The sequence below is a fragment of the Colossoma macropomum genome, unplaced genomic scaffold (genome assembly GCF_904425465.1).
Source record: "Colossoma macropomum unplaced genomic scaffold, Colossoma_macropomum, whole genome shotgun sequence".
Lineage (NCBI taxonomy): Eukaryota > Metazoa > Chordata > Actinopteri > Characiformes > Serrasalmidae > Colossoma > Colossoma macropomum.
In genome coordinates, this window is record NW_023494805.1 from 3,814,483 (window position 1) to 3,830,419 (window position 15,937).

Consider the following 15,937-nt stretch of genomic DNA (forward strand, 5'->3'; position numbering starts at 1 on the left):
CCAGGGTTCTGTAAAGCTTGTCCAACTCGGCAACAGTTGCTTAGAAAGAACAAATTTGTGAGCAGGCCATACATAAGTCAATTAGGGGTCTTTCACCTAGGGGGCTTTCACTACACCCACCAAGGCCGGCCGGAGGGTTCGGCCGTGAAGCTTGTAGCCTACTTTGGTGACCAATGCGACTGTGCCGGGCTCTTTGCCCTCGATGGGGGTGTGGAAGAGGGCTTCGTGCTCATAAGGGTCGAACTTCTGCCCAGCGGGGTCCAGCTTCACCAGACCGTGCTTAGAGAAGACCTTCTGGATCTGAACCTCCGTCATCACCAGCCCGTCGTACAGGTTCTTCAGGTGCGGATTCTCAGAGCTCACTTCCTCTTTCGGCACGCTCTGCGTCGCCTTCTCCAAGATGTCGGCCACCTCCAGAAGATCTTTGCAGAAGCCTTGGATTCCTAAAAACAGTGAGAGATATCGGCCAGGTTTATTTAACGTTTAGCAATATTTCAGACACGTTCCAGTGATTTGCAGCCTTTACGTCTTCTAGACAGCCAAACTTTAAAAACAAAAGCTACATTTACACTATATAGACAAAAGTATGTGGACACCCCTCCTAATTACTGAGTTCACATTTTAGCCACACCCATTGCTAACAAGTGGATAAAATTAGGCACACAGCCTTGCAGTCTTGATAGACAAACACTGGCAGTAGAATGATGACAAATCACGCTTCTCTGTCAGTCTGATGGACGAGTCTGGGTTTGGCGAATCCCAGGAGAACGTTACCTGCCTGACTGCACTGTGCCAGCTGTAAAGTTTGGTGGAGGAGGGATGATGATATGGGGTTGTTTTCAGGGGTTGGTCTAGAACCCTTAGTTCCAGTGAAGGGAAATCTTAATGCTTAAGCAGAACAGGACATTTCGGACAATTGCACACTTCTATTTTTGTGGGAACAGTTTCGGGAAGAACCTTTTCAGTTCCAGCCTGACTGAGCCCCAGTGCACAAAGCAGCTCCATAAAGGCCTGACTGGGTGAGTTTGGTGTGGAAGAACTTGACTGACCCTCACAGAGCCCTGACCTCAACCCCATCAAACACCTTTGAGATGAACTAGTACGGAGATTGTGAGCCAGACCCTCTCGTCCAACATCAGCGTCTGACCTCACAAATGCTCTTCTGGATGAATGAGCAGAAATTCCCACAGACTCTCTCCAACATCTTGTAGAAGCTTCCCAGAAGATTGGAAGCTGTTAGAGCTGCAAAGTGGGACCAACTCCATATTAATGCCTATGGATTTAGAATGGGATGTCAAATGCCCCTGTAATGTGTAGGTTCCCCAATACTTTTTGTTCATATAGTATATTGAGGACCATTTTTTTAACCCTACACATGAAGTGTACATGAACTTCACACCCCAAGCCTAAGCACACATATTCATAAAATTAGTCCCAACTGGCCTTAAATAAAAGAGGCAGCATGGTGCACATGGTCAGCTGGGAGGCTAGATTAGACGGTGCAACCAAATTTACTGATGTTTCTGCTGGTGGTGTTATGGCTAGCTAGCTCAAAGAGCTAAAACTACCTTCTCCAGCGTTTCATCATTCTCACCAGAACATCTTCAGCCATGTTATCATACTAAGTCACTGCTAAATCGCTACCTCAAACAAAATAGAGGATTTTATTCAACGCTAATCTTCTAGCTCTGCCTTGATGACACTCATTTCCCAAGGTGACACAAACTGCAAATTTCTAGCGTGACTGCAACAAACACTGAGAAACTTTCAGTAAATCAGACCCGATCCTGATTATAATATTAACCCTAAAAATGCACAACAGTTCGTAGACTATAGAAGCTTGATGGGCCGATAAAAATGTAATGCTCAGGTATTGAAGCATTAAATGAACCCCTACCTAAACCTGCCAATGTAGCAAACGATAATCAGAAGTTAGAGGGGATCTGTTAACATGACTCAAGTTCATAATTGTGGCCAATGCACATTTTCATTTATTAGCATTCCTGGGATGTTTACTACAGATCTGTCCCCGTTTCAGTCATAGTGTTTGTAACTGACTTACCATACAGCTTAGCCTCATCTATCATCTTCTGACTCCTCTGCCGAATGTTCTCTGTGTCGGCCAGCGCCCGCTTGTATTTGTCCTGCAACCAAACACAGGTTAATCCAGCATTAGAGCAGCTGTCAGACAGCCAGCACTACAGAACTGCTTCATTTACCTACTGGACTCTGCTGGAACAGAGTGCTGACCTACTGAACTTTAACAGAACCTGTTTGTTTTTTATTTTAAATACACACCAAAATGTGGCCATCCTTGAACCAAACCTACCAAAATATAGCCACCACTGAACTAAACCCACCAATATGTAGCCCCCACTAAAGTAAACCCACCAAAATGTGGCCACATTTGAACTAAACCCACCAAAATGTAGCCCCCACTGAACCAAACCTACCAAAACGTAGCCGCCGCTGAACTAACCCTACCAAAATGTAACTTAATCAATAATCATCTTAATTAAGTTATAATTCTTTAGAAAATGCTTCATGAAGTCTCGACTGACTTGATCGTTATGATATGAACCAATTTTTAAAAATATGATGAATAAACAAACAGTAGTGTCATGAAGATAATAATACAAGTGTTTGTTTGAAAATAGCACAAGAAGTACATTTTGGCAAAAAAATATAATGTTTTTATTGAATATTATAATCAATTTTAATATTCTAAAACTGATGCAGTTGAATCACCACATTCAGATCATACTGATTCATTTTCACAGTCCTAATAGGAACGATAATGTTTTCAGCTGAACGACAGGTTGTGGTCTCCTCTCACCGTGAGTTCTTTGACCTGTTCCTCCAGCTGAGCTTTCTCCTCAGTTAAGACCTTCTCTGCGGCGGGTGGTTCGGGTTTCTGTGCTCCATTCTCCTCCTCCGATCCCGCTCCAGAGCTCTTCTGCTGGGCCGCCGTGCAGAGCAGACGGGGCGTAACTCTGGAGGAGAAGACAATACTTATTAGTGTAATCATTCAAAATGTTACAGCCAGCTTTCAGTCCAGCAGGCCAATCAAATTCAAGTGAGTAACTGAAATGCTGTGAAGATGTACGTAAATTGGGCAATCAGTTCTGTACAAAAGGATTAAACTCTACACCACATTGATAAAAACATTCCATATATATTTAGAGCAATATTTAATACCGAGCTGCTCCGATTTCTGTTTTGCTTAATTTCACGGCTGTATGTTACATCGTAAGAGCGCACTGGCTAACAGAATGACTTCACTGATCATCTGCACCATTTTCTGTCTGTTAACCATCAAATATCACCATCATGTTTTATGATGAGATAAAGATACGGTTTGATATCTTCGTCGCTTTACTGGAATGTGCCGAGTTCTGTCATGTTTTGTAGCTGCGGCCACAAAAACAGACACACCTGATCAGTTATATGACTATTATACTCATATCTATATTATTAATATTGTTTATTCAAAATAAAAAACATTCAAAACTTAAGTAAGCGACTACATTTTTGTGCAGATTTTTTTTTCTCCAATGACTGCCATTTACATCACGTTCTTTTTATACAATATGTTAAAACACCCATACAAATATGCACATGGGTACCTAGCTACTGTCAAATACATGTTATGTATTATAAGAGCTGCATAAGCCATCACATAATAAGAGAATAATTTGTCCCAGGGTTAGAACTGTAAAGTAAACCTGCTAAAATGTAGCCCCCACTGAACTAAACCCACCAAAATGTAGCCCCCACGGAACTAAACCCACCAAAATGTAGCCCCCACTGAACTAAACTCACCATAATGTAGCTGCCACTGAACTAAACTCACCATAATGTAGCTGCCACTGAACTAAACTCACCATAATGTAGCCGCCACTGAACTAAACTCACCATAATGTAGCTGCCACTGAACTAAACCCACCAAAATGTAGCTGCCACTGAACTAAACCCACCAAAATGTAGCCCCCACTGAACTAAACCCACCAAAACGTAGCCGCCACTGAACTAAACCCACCAAAATGTAGCTGCCACTGAACTAAACCCAGCAAAATGTAACCCCCACGGAACTAAACCCACCAAAATGTAGCCGCCACTGAACTAAACCCACTAAAACGTAAACCCACCAAAATGTAGCCGCCACTGAACTAAACCCACCAAAATGTAGCCGCCACTGAACTAAACCCACCAAAATGTAACCCCCACGGAACTGAACCCAGCAAAATGTAGCCGCCACTGAACTAAACCCACCAAAATGTAGCCGCCACTGAACTAAACCCACCAAAATGTAGCCGCCACTGAACTAAACTCACCAAAATGTAGCTGCCACTGAACTAAACCCACCAAAATGTAGCTGCCACTGAACTAAACCCACTAAATTGTATCCTAGACAAGTTTCAAATGTATGTAAGCACAGTTTAAATGCATATAATGTGTTATATACAGTAAATTACAATAACTAAACAGAAGCCCTAAGGCTTCACTAATAAAGATCAGTGATACATCTCAGCTGGAACAGCAGCATAGTCCAATTCTAGACTCTGATAACTTGGATGTCCAGTAAACTGACCCTCAGTAGATGTTTTCACCCACACTCTAAACTAAACTGATGAGTAGGCCTGCCTAAAAACAGCAGCCCCTCATTTATCCATGACTTTATCTCCCACTCTTCTTTTCATGTTTTCAGCACATTTAATGACAAATGACAATTTTTTATATAGATATATAAGCTCTCGTCATACACACTTAAGAGATGGTTCCTCAAGGGTTCTTCAGTAAAGGTAGTGGTTCTATGTAGAAACATGAGTTCTATACAACTATTTCAAGCACAAATGGTTCTTGAATGGTGAAATGGTTGTATATGGTTCTATACAGAACCTTTTTGAAAGGGTTCTATGTAGCACCAAAAAGGGTTCTTCTGTTATAAACCTGACACCATAACAATAGCAGAACGCTTTTTGGTGCTACACAGAACCTATACATTTGGTGCTATATAAAACCTTTTTGAAAATGGTTCTGTATAGCGTCATAAAGGGTTCTTCTATTGTGACAGCCTTGACATTGTAACAACAGCAGAACGCTTTTTGGTGATATATATAGAACATTTCTGAAAATGGTTCTGTGTAGCCCTCAAAAGGGTTCTTCTGTCATTATCACTTTGACATTGTAACAATAGCAGAACGCTTTTTGGTACTTCATAGAACAAACATATTTGGTGCTATATGGAACCTTTTTGAAAATGGTTCTCTATAGCATCAAAAAAAGTTCCTCTATTGTGACAACCTTGACATTGTAACCATAGAGGAACCCTTTTTGGTGCTAAATAGAACCTTTTTGAAAATGGTTCTGTATAGCCCCAAAAAGGGTTCTTCTGTCAATATCAATCTGACATCGTAACAAGAGCAGACCCCTTTTTGGTGCTACATAGGACCCTATTCAAAAAAGGTTCTATACAGAACATATACAACACATTCTGCATCAAACTTAGGAGCCATTTAACGGTGCAAAGAACCGTTTAAGCATGCAAATGGTTCATTTCCTTTACTAAAGAGAACCACCTTCCTTAACTATGTACCTAGAAACAGTTGCACACATTCATCCATGGCTTTATTTGATCTCCCACTCTTCCTTCTCACGTTTTAGCACATAAAATGAGAAATATAATGTTCTGAAAACGTGAAAAAGAAGGGTGGGAGATCAAAGGAAGTCATGGATGAATGTATGTGACTGTTTTCAGAACATAAAATGAGGAATACAGTCTTTTATATGGATATATCAGTTATAAGCTCCCAGACCAGTTAGGAGGTTAGAGGACACTCAGAGCTGCAGCCTTGAACATCAAACCGAACAGAGCAGGTAGGATGAGCCTCACCGACTCACAGCACTGCTGAAGCTGGACACATTCAGACACATTCAGCCTCAGAAGAGTAAATGTATAGAGTAAATTAGAGTCAGGGTGAGTCAGGTTAGTTAGATAAGCATTGGAGAGCAGAGAGCAGCTCAGCACCACACAGCCTGCTCTACGGTCACTGCAGCAGAGGGTCCGGTCTGTGGTCAGAGCTCAGGTGTAGCTGCGCTCTAAACCCCATAATAACCCTGATGTTAGAGGTACCTGAAGGCTGAAGGTGACAGCAGCCTGAGACAGCTCTGCCTCGCCGCGCGCGCACACAAACTCGCCATCTTCACTCCAGTGGAACTGGGGGAACGCGCACGCGCCGCCAGGGTGAGTTGCGTCATAGCGGAAAGCGAGCGGCCTCGACCAATCGCAGCGCGCCACCCAGTGACGCTCCTCGGACACGGCCAATGAGCGGCCGGACTGGAGCGTGACCACTTCCGGTAGTGCGGGTGCAACCATAGATGTACGGTTGCAACACACGCACGTGTGCGCAGTGCTTCCGGAACACGGTGAAGGTTATCGGCACGTGGAAAGCAAGTTAAGAGTCCTTAGTGCTTTAGTTTGGGCTGGAGCAGAAATGCTGGGTGGATATTGTTTATTTTGGTGGAATCGTGAGACCGTTTGAATTTCTATTGCATTATGACATCATAATGTGTTTGAAGCCGATTGGCTGTTTAAAGTGCTTCTACTGCACACTGCCTTTCCTTTAGCTTCCCCCCTTTTTTCTTTCTTTCTTTCTTTCTTTCATTCTTTCTTTTTCTTTTTGCCCCTCTTTTTCTTCTTTCCTTAATTTCTTTTCTTTTTTCTGTTCTTCTTCTCTCTCTTCTGTTCATGCTTACCGAAATATTAGAACATCTATTTTAATCATGCAAGCTTTCTAGATTTTCTGGTTTTGGAAAGATCGTTATGGCTGGTTAAGAACAAAATACTGATTACTGACTTTGAATATAAATGTATAAAATACTGTATTTTTACAAACAATTCTAAGACAGAATACTTGGTTGAGAATATTACACTTAATTAATTAAATAATATTACTTATATAAATGCCGAGTCTGTAAAAATCCTCCCAGTCGGTTAGCATTCCAAAGTGAAATGGCTAATAGGGCCTAAAATGTGGATCGAGGTATTATAGCTGTGTGTTTTTCCCTTTTTGCTTTTTTAAATATTTATTTATATGTTTGTTTATTTACTCTTGTTGATACATTTCATTAATTTTCATTAATAATCTTTTTTCTCAGATCTGTTTTCAGCACTAAAACTAATTGTACTGTATCTGTCTCTTAATGTTACCGTGTATGTCATTGTAACAGTGATGAAATGTTGCAAATTGATTAATTAAATAAAAAATTAAGATATTTTCGTTAATGTATTAATGAATATTAACATAAATATTGATTGCTACACTGTGACAATCATAGACTAATCAACTGTGTAACAAGCCAACAGCAGGAGAATTACAAACAAAGGCCACAGAAGAAGAAAACCTCAAAGGTGCCCCTGCTGATCTTTAAAACTCCTTTTAATGGGAATTGGCTTAATGGTTACCATTAGAAACCACTACTTTCTATAGGACACATTTAGATCCCATTAGAAAAACATAAAATGCATCTGCAATCAGTCACAGGTCAACTGGAAAACCACTGTAGTCCTCTACACTTAATATTGATCATCAGGAAAACAAAAACTACCACTAATGACCATTAGATGTCATTACAAAACCACCAGGAACCCACACAGTTTTTATTGTATTTATTTTTTTCAGTGGCTGCAGATGAATAAACAGATGAATGGATTAATAAATAAATCAAATATATGGTACAGATGTAGTATAGATATAAATAAAAAATAAAACAGAATCATCATAAAAATAAGAAACAATGTAGACACATAATGAAAGTTGCTTTTAAAAAAAGAACCCAAGAACATCATGATAATATTGTGAAATTGTGCAAACTTTTTTTAGACTTTCAGTAATTTTAGAATTTAAGAAATTTTATCAGAATCAAGAAATTTGTGGATCATTCTCAGCACTGCAGTAACACTGATGTGGTGGTGGTGTGTTAGCTCTGCTGTGTCTGATCCACTCGTACCAGCGCAACACACACTAACACACCACCACCACGTCAGTGTTACTGCAAGGCTGAAAATGATCCACCACCCAAATAGTACCTGCTCTGTGAGGGTCCATGGGGGTCCTGACCACTGAAGAACAGGGTAAAAGGGGGCTAACGACGTATGCAGAGAAACAGACTACAGTCTGTAACTGTAGAACTACAAAGTGCTCCTATATAGTAAGTGGAGCTGATAAAATGGACAATGAGTGTAGAAACAAGGAGGTGGTCAGAATGTTATGCCTGATCGGTGTAAAACTTTATGCTCATGTTGGAAACATTTTTATAGATTAAGTTTTGGTTTATGGTTTATGTTAAATACTTGCATGCTAATATACTTGCGCTGGCCTGCTCACATTTTCACGATGATTTCACATTTAATATATCGTTAATTTAATGTGAATTTTTGCAGTGAAGTGCATGTCAAATGAGGGAGAGTAGCTAAGAGACTCTTAAGTTTGTTTGAATGAGGGGTGGAAGTAACAAAAATGGTCAGGGGTTGATAAAAATACATGTAAAATGCGTCTTCATTTATTGTTATGTTTCCAAGCCTGTAACAACAGCAGAACCGTATTTGGTGCTATGTAGAACCCTTTTCAAAAAGGTTCTATACAGGACCATAAAACACATTCTCCGTCAATCTGAAGAACCATTTAACAATGCATAGAACCCTTTAATCACACAAAGGGTTCTTTGAGTGTTCACAGAGTTAACAATGTGAGTACATAAGCTGGACAAAAATCGTTTAGGCTCCGTTCACACAGCAGGTAAAAGTGGCCCAAATCTGATTTTCTCACCAAATCTGATTGTTTTGTTTGTCTGTTCACATTATCTTTTAAATGTGGTCTGTATGTGGCAGTCTAAACAGATCAGCTCCTAAACCGACCCGCATGAGCAAAAGATCAGCTTCACGCTGCTTCACGGCTCATCCAGAGGGAAACAATCACGACTGCCAACGAGCGCCAGTCGCTCCCGGAGGATCAGCTTCATCTTCACCAGCATCACAGGAGCCATCATGAAGCTTCACTGACTGACAGCTGGGCTCGTCACCCAGAATGTGTTGGAGCCGTAAAAAGGGCGCGGTCACTTCTTTGGTTCTCCTCGGATTCTTTAAATTTTGCTTTCAGACTTTTAACTGTTCTCTGACGCTGCAGCCTCGTTCTCCTGCGGCCGCGATCGGACATTTCTTTAGAAACCTCTTCAAACACGGAGGGTTTTAGATGAGTGTCTTCTAATTTAGTACAGAAACATCAGACTAAATGTTTATGAGTCTCAGCAGCGCGAAATTATGATGAACGTCGAGTTGGATTGATGTAAAAGTCGCATGAATTCCGATCTGGCTGTTCAGACTGAGTCGCATTGCCGCAGATCGGATCGAATTTCAGTACCACATATGAAAGCGTCTCAAATCGGAATTGAAAATGTCAGATTCAGTGTGTTTATCTGTTCACACTGACACACAGACACACATCTGAGTCACATATGAAGAAAAAGATCAGATTTGGGCCACTTTTACCTGCTGTGTGAACAAAGCCTTAGTAGAATTATTATTTTTTTAATCCAATCAGGATGAAAAAGGCTTTACAAATACATTTCATGCAGCAAATTTAAAATGAAAACTAACCATGGGGCAAACAAGAAAATTAAAAATAAATAAATAAATAACGCAAGTCGTTAATACTCAAAATACAAGTGTAATAATAATCTTAATGGCATTTTTACTACACATGAATTTAAGGATTTGTAAAACAAAGCCTAATCATTTTGGAATTCTGATCAGCTGGGAGAGTTTTTAAAAAATCTGCATTTATGTCTGAATAAAAGTTTCATCACCAGACAAGAAGCGCAAATTCATTTTTACTATTTTATAAAAATATGTATCACATCTGAACTGGTTTTAATGATAAAATTTAAAAGGTAACTTACTCTAGATAGTTATTCAGTTTTTGCCTAAATATTGAACAGGTAGTCAACTTTGGGAGGCCTCAGGTCATGACCTTCTCAGTGTCAAGTGTCCATGGAAAAAAGGAGTGCAAACAAGATTTCCTCGTCGTGTAATGTCATCCATTGTTTGTCTTTGCAAAGTGAAGCACCCATTCCACAATTAAACAGTCAAATATGGATTTCATATTGCTGCCTTTTAGTACATTTGGGATAAAGTAATTGTTGCCATATGGCAGCAACATGGAGTAGAGGGCTAAATACTTTAAATTTATCATCTGGGTGCCTTATGCTACAAAATAATTTATAATAATAACTGTATTCTGCACAGACAGCATTTTACACTGTTAACATCTAGTGAGTCTCTGTGTTTGGTTGGAAAATAATATATTGGGCTTGGGAATGTGATAAGTTCTCATGTAACGCTGGCCTAGTAAAATAGCATTTGCTTCTCTTAAACAAGACGGCCTTTTTTTAGTACAAACCTCTTGCAGTGTGATGAACAGTTAGTTTTGTGGGATTAAATGTAGTACATCACAGTAATAGTGTCATCAGTTTGCTAATTAGGTGGGCTAAAAGTCTAACCACAGTAAAATATGGCAATAATCAAGCAAATTATAGCAGTATCTGAGTGAAATAGGTCAATAGCAGAGTGAAATGTGGGAGTAACTGAGTGAAATATGCCATGGCTTTATGAAAGATACATGCTAAAAATAGTAACTGGCAAACAAAGAACTAACCCTGCCAAGAAAGATCCTACAATGAAGTGCGAAATGACATGATATTGGGTGTAGTTTAGGTAATTAGATGTAGTTCAAAAATAGTGCAAATAAATATCATGATGGTGGTTAGCATGCATACATGGTAAAAGCAATAGTAAACAGACATTAGAAATAAAACGACAACCCTAAACTTTTTACATGTAGGCCTATTAGAATTAAACAGCTATTGTATTTCACTCACACACTCACAGTTACACACACGGACTGTGGAATTTTACAGTTTACTGTTTAAACAGTAAGTTGTTTCAAAACATAGCTATACTGGATAGTCCATAATCATTTACCAATAATTATTTTGATAGCATTGGTAGCCTAATGAGTGCAGTGGTGTCATCTATGCTTTCATAACAACCAACATAGACTAGTGACCAGAGGTCACTAACAGGTGGACCACAGTCCGAGTCCAGACCCAGACGCGGTCCTATGCGGACCTGGACCTACAACCGATAAACTATGGAGAACTATTTAATTTTGATGGGGTGGTCCTATTTTAATTGTAACTTTTCTAGCCTTTACTGAATCATGATGCAAGTTGGACATTATGATGTTTCGGACCTTTGCTTGAGGAAATTTCCTCTAACTGGACCTTATTGAGTTTTAATTAAAGACCCCTGCAGTAGACCTGTATAGTAGGGACCTCTTTTCCCTCTCCAGTCCCATCTAAATACTTTAATATGGTTCATCAGCCAATGTGGGGTCTGATTTTACATTTTTTATTGTCATAATTACCGGAACGAGGTAAAATATGATGTCCTAGTGATTTAATACTGCAGTGAAATAACTTTGTTTTAAGCTTTGACAGGTTGTGGACAAAGTCCATCTACAAAAGTGGCTTAAATAAAATGCAGTAAAAAGAAACAAATGATCAGACCTGGATATTATAGCTGATAACAGATCCATTAAAATATGCCTGAATCAGCTCCCTTCCCTAGTTCATAGTAAACTGAGTTAACCTTCATTCATACGTGATCCGTGGTGTAACGGCACACAGCGTATGTAAACATATTTAGACATTTATTGAAAGCATGTGAGACTCTTGAGCTGAAGACACTTGAGTTTGGAATTTAAAACATAAGTAAACGGCTAGTTCAACATCAAGTAAAGTTGTGGGCTAAGGAAAAAGTAAAGTTATTGACCAGCAATGGAGATTTTATTTTAACATTTCTGCCCAGTAATCATTAAGGATAATAATGTTTTGTTTTTGTCTCATTTTTCATCCTAGCAAAATACGTTTGTTTGAATTTTTAGAAATATAAAATTAGTGTTACAAGTACAGTGCAGGTATACAGTGGGACTCCAAGGTAGTGACAATAATGACTACATATATCTTGTGTTTGTTTGTTTGTTTATTTTTCATTTAATTCGATTTTTTTAGTGATTGTAATGATGAAGATAGTGATGAGGAATGGGAGCTGATCAAGTCAGCTGAAGGAAAAAGAGCCAAACCTGCACCATCAACATCAGCCAAGAAATGCAAGACTACCCCTGCCCCACTGACACCACCATCAACGTCTTCTGGCCATGCTCTGTCCCTACGCCAGGTTCCAAGAAATACAAAGGATCAGCTTCAAAGAGGACACCTAAGGGGAGGTCCAATTCTACAAAAAAAGGTCTCTCGCAAGCTGCTAGTGATGGTGATGATGATGAAGAAGAGGATATGTGGCATGACATCTCGGAAGACGACAAACAGCCTAACCTTCCCAATTTCCAGCCACAGCGTCCTCCGGGGCCACAGCTCCTCTCATGTACATCGTATACTTCTCTTGAGTTGTTTAAGTTGTTTATGTCCATGTCTGTGGTTGGAAAAATTGTTGAGAATACGAATGCGCATGCTGAGAAAAGAGAAAAAGATACACCTGGTATCCTCTCACAGTTGAGGAGTTCTACACCTAAATTGGCCTCGTCATATACATGGGTTTGACCCTGCTAAGACAATTCAATGACTACTGGAGTGAGAAATCAATTTACAATCTTCCCTTTCCCCGCTCCGTCATGTCCAGGAACCGGTTTCTGGCAATAACATGGAATCTTCATCTTTGCAATCTGGAGAAGGATGAGGAGAGCATGCGTAAAAAAGGAACCCCAGAGTATGACCGGCTGTTCAAAATAAAGCCTCTGTATATGGATCTTCTGTCTGCATGCCAGACCTATTTTCAACCTAGCAGAGAGCTGTCTATTGACGAAAGGATGGTGGCATCCAAGGCCCGTATAGGACTAAAGCAGTACATGAAGGACAAGCCCACGAAATGGGGATACAAACTCTTTGTGCTTGCTGATTTAGCCACTGGGTACACCTGGAACTTCTTTGTGTATGAGGGAAAGAGCAAGCTGAAGACACAGAATGGACTAGGCTATGACTCAGTTACTCAGCTTGTGAATCACCCCTTGCTGGGCAAAGGTTATAAACTGTACATGGGCAATTTTTACACAAGCCCCAAGCTTTTATCTGATTTGTATGAGGCAAAAATGCTTGCATGTGGCACCATCCCAATGAACCGACAAGGCTTTCCACGCACCAGGTGCCACGACATGCCCAGGAAAGCAGTGAGAGGAACGATCCGCTGGATTAGGCGTGGTGAGCTTCTGTTTGTCAAGTGGATGGACAACAGGGAGGTAGCTTTATGCACCACTATGCACAAAGCGTGTGACGGAGACAACGTGAGCAGACAAAGATACTAAGGGCATCCGGCAGGTGAGCCAAGTCCCTATCCCATGTGCAGTCCAGGACTACAACAAGAATATGGGTGGTGTGGAGCTCTCGGACACCCTGGTTGGCTGCTATAACGTGCTGCACAAAACCAAGAAGTGGTACAAGACCGTTTTCTACCATTTCATTGACATTGCAGTTGTGAACAGCTTCATAATGCACAAAGAGTTGACTAAGGCAAACAGTCAGGGGAAACAGTGATGCACAAGCAGTTCAGAGAAACTCTTGCAACTGACTTAACCAAAATGCTCACCCGCTTGGCTCAACCTCAGCCGCCTTTAGCAGGTGATGAATGTTATCCCGATTTCTTCTCAGAAGACTCTAGAGTTGGGAGAAGGGCGTGCGAGTTGTGCAAACAAGACTGCAAAAAAGTGAAGACCTCTGCTTTCTGCATGAAGTGTAGAGTGGCATTGTGCTTGATGCCCAAGCGCAACTGTTCCCTGCAGTGGCACCAGGAAGGGCTTCACTACGGAACATAATGGGCTTTAACCAGAGATGGGGGCTCGAATTGAATTGGAGTTACATGTTCACTGATTTGCAACTTGACTCAGATGTCTTCTTAACTGACTCACAGCATAAGGCTTACGAGGTAAATTAATTCCAACAATTTAAACCAGCTGTCGCTAAAGGATCAGCTAGAGTGCTAACTTTCAGTCCTTAAAGACACTAACTAGCTAGAATTACTTGAATTCTCCTTTTAAAAACCGATATGAAATAATTTAATCAAAAAAGCACACTTATATTGTTTGAGTTAGCTGAGTGGTTTGATGTTCACTTTTGCAACTAGCGTAGCTACTTATTTATCAGCCAACTTGGGGTGCACACGACCAGGAATGCAAAACATTCCTTATTCTTCATCACAGCTCATCATCCACTGTCTGACACAAACATTATTAGGGCTTTACTTTTGTACAGTGCCTGCAGCGAATAATGACACCAAACTACTTGAGATTCCACTCACACCCCTAAAACTGAGATTTAAGTTGCACCCAAGAGACTCGAGGCCTAACTTGCACCTCAGAGACTTGGGACCCAACTCGGACTTGCATGTTAGAGACTTAAGACTCGACCCAGGTTGGCAGGCCAAAGACTCAAGACCTGATTCAGACTCGCAGGCCAGACACTTGACCCTGACTTGAGACCCGGACTCACACCTCTGAGATTCATGCCTCAGAGACTCTAGACTCAACTGGGACTCGCACCTCAGAGACTTGACACTCAACTCAGCCTTGATTCAGACTCACAGGCCAGACACTCAACTCGGATTTGAGACTCAGACTCACAACTCAGAGGTTTGACTCGGACTCATGCCTCAGAGACTCTAGACTCGACTGGGACTCGCACCTCAGAGACGTGACACTCAACCTAGATTGGCAGGCCAAAGAATTGAGCCTTGATTCAGACTCACAGGCCAGACCCCCAACTCGGACTCACACCTCAGAGGTTCAGCCCAGACATGTGCCTCAGAAACTCTAGATTCGACCTTTGCTGAAGGACTAGAGGACGACAAATTAAGTCTAACACACTAAAAAGACATTTGTCCTGCCTAAATCTCAAAGTACATACATCATCTAAACCGCTTATCCTTCTGGGTCGCGGTGGGGTGCTGGAGCCTATCCCAGCTGTCATTGGGCAGAAGGCAGGATACACCCTGGACAGGTCGCCAGCCCATCGCAGGGCAGACAGACAGACATACACATTCACACACTCACACCTAGGGGCAATTTTAGCATGTCCAATTGGCCTGACTGTATGTCTTTGGACTGTGGGAGGAAACCGGAGTACCCGGAGGAAACCCACACAGACACGGGGAGAACAGGCAAACTAAAAAAAACAGGCAAAAATAAAAAAACAAAAACAAAAACAAAACATTAATACATCTCATATTTCAGTTACTGTTATGCTGTGGAAACTATTATTTTTCCTTATCCTTCCTTTCCTAGTATCATTCCTCATGCACAAGTTGTTTTTGATCTCTTGGAGGCCTTTCCAGGCTGAAGTTGGGTTTTTAGCAGCAATCAGATGATTTGTCTCTACAAACAGATCAGAACTGTCTAGGCAGTGATCTTCTCTGTGGTAATTTGTGGATGAGAAAGCTGGACAATAAACAAGCAAGACAGGAAAAATATTGATGCCTTTGAACTTCGGCATTCATTTCTTACCATTTCTCATAAAATGATGGTCATTATTCTGTAAAAATGAAATATTTAAAAAAAATCAAATCTGTGAAACACGGGCAGTTCCTATTGATTTCGTAATTCCATTTTGTGATTTTGTAATTTTGTGACTTTCTTACATTTGTGGTCATGCAAACAAAATAAATTTGGGGTTACTGAATTCCTGAGAACATCCTTATCACAACAATCCATTATTTAAAATAAAACATGGTTTATCTTATACACTTGCATACTGATTTACTTGTTTACTAATATATTTGTGCTGGTCTGTCAACATTTTCACAATTTATATATTGTTA

General features: G+C 40.6%; 1 protein-coding gene across 1 annotated transcript; it reads right to left on the minus strand.

The window, feature by feature from the left end:
• grpel1 (GrpE-like 1, mitochondrial) lies at positions 1-6,228 on the minus strand. Its single transcript, XM_036596371.1, has 4 exons — positions 6,134-6,228; positions 2,837-2,993; positions 2,063-2,144; positions 1-443 (listed from the first exon to the last, which is right to left on the minus strand). The coding sequence occupies exons 1-4, from the start codon at positions 6,199-6,201 to the stop codon at positions 97-99; spliced, it is 654 nt and encodes a 217-aa protein (XP_036452264.1). The 5' UTR covers positions 6,202-6,228; the 3' UTR covers positions 1-96.
• Positions 6,229-15,937: the final 9,709 nt, after the last annotated feature.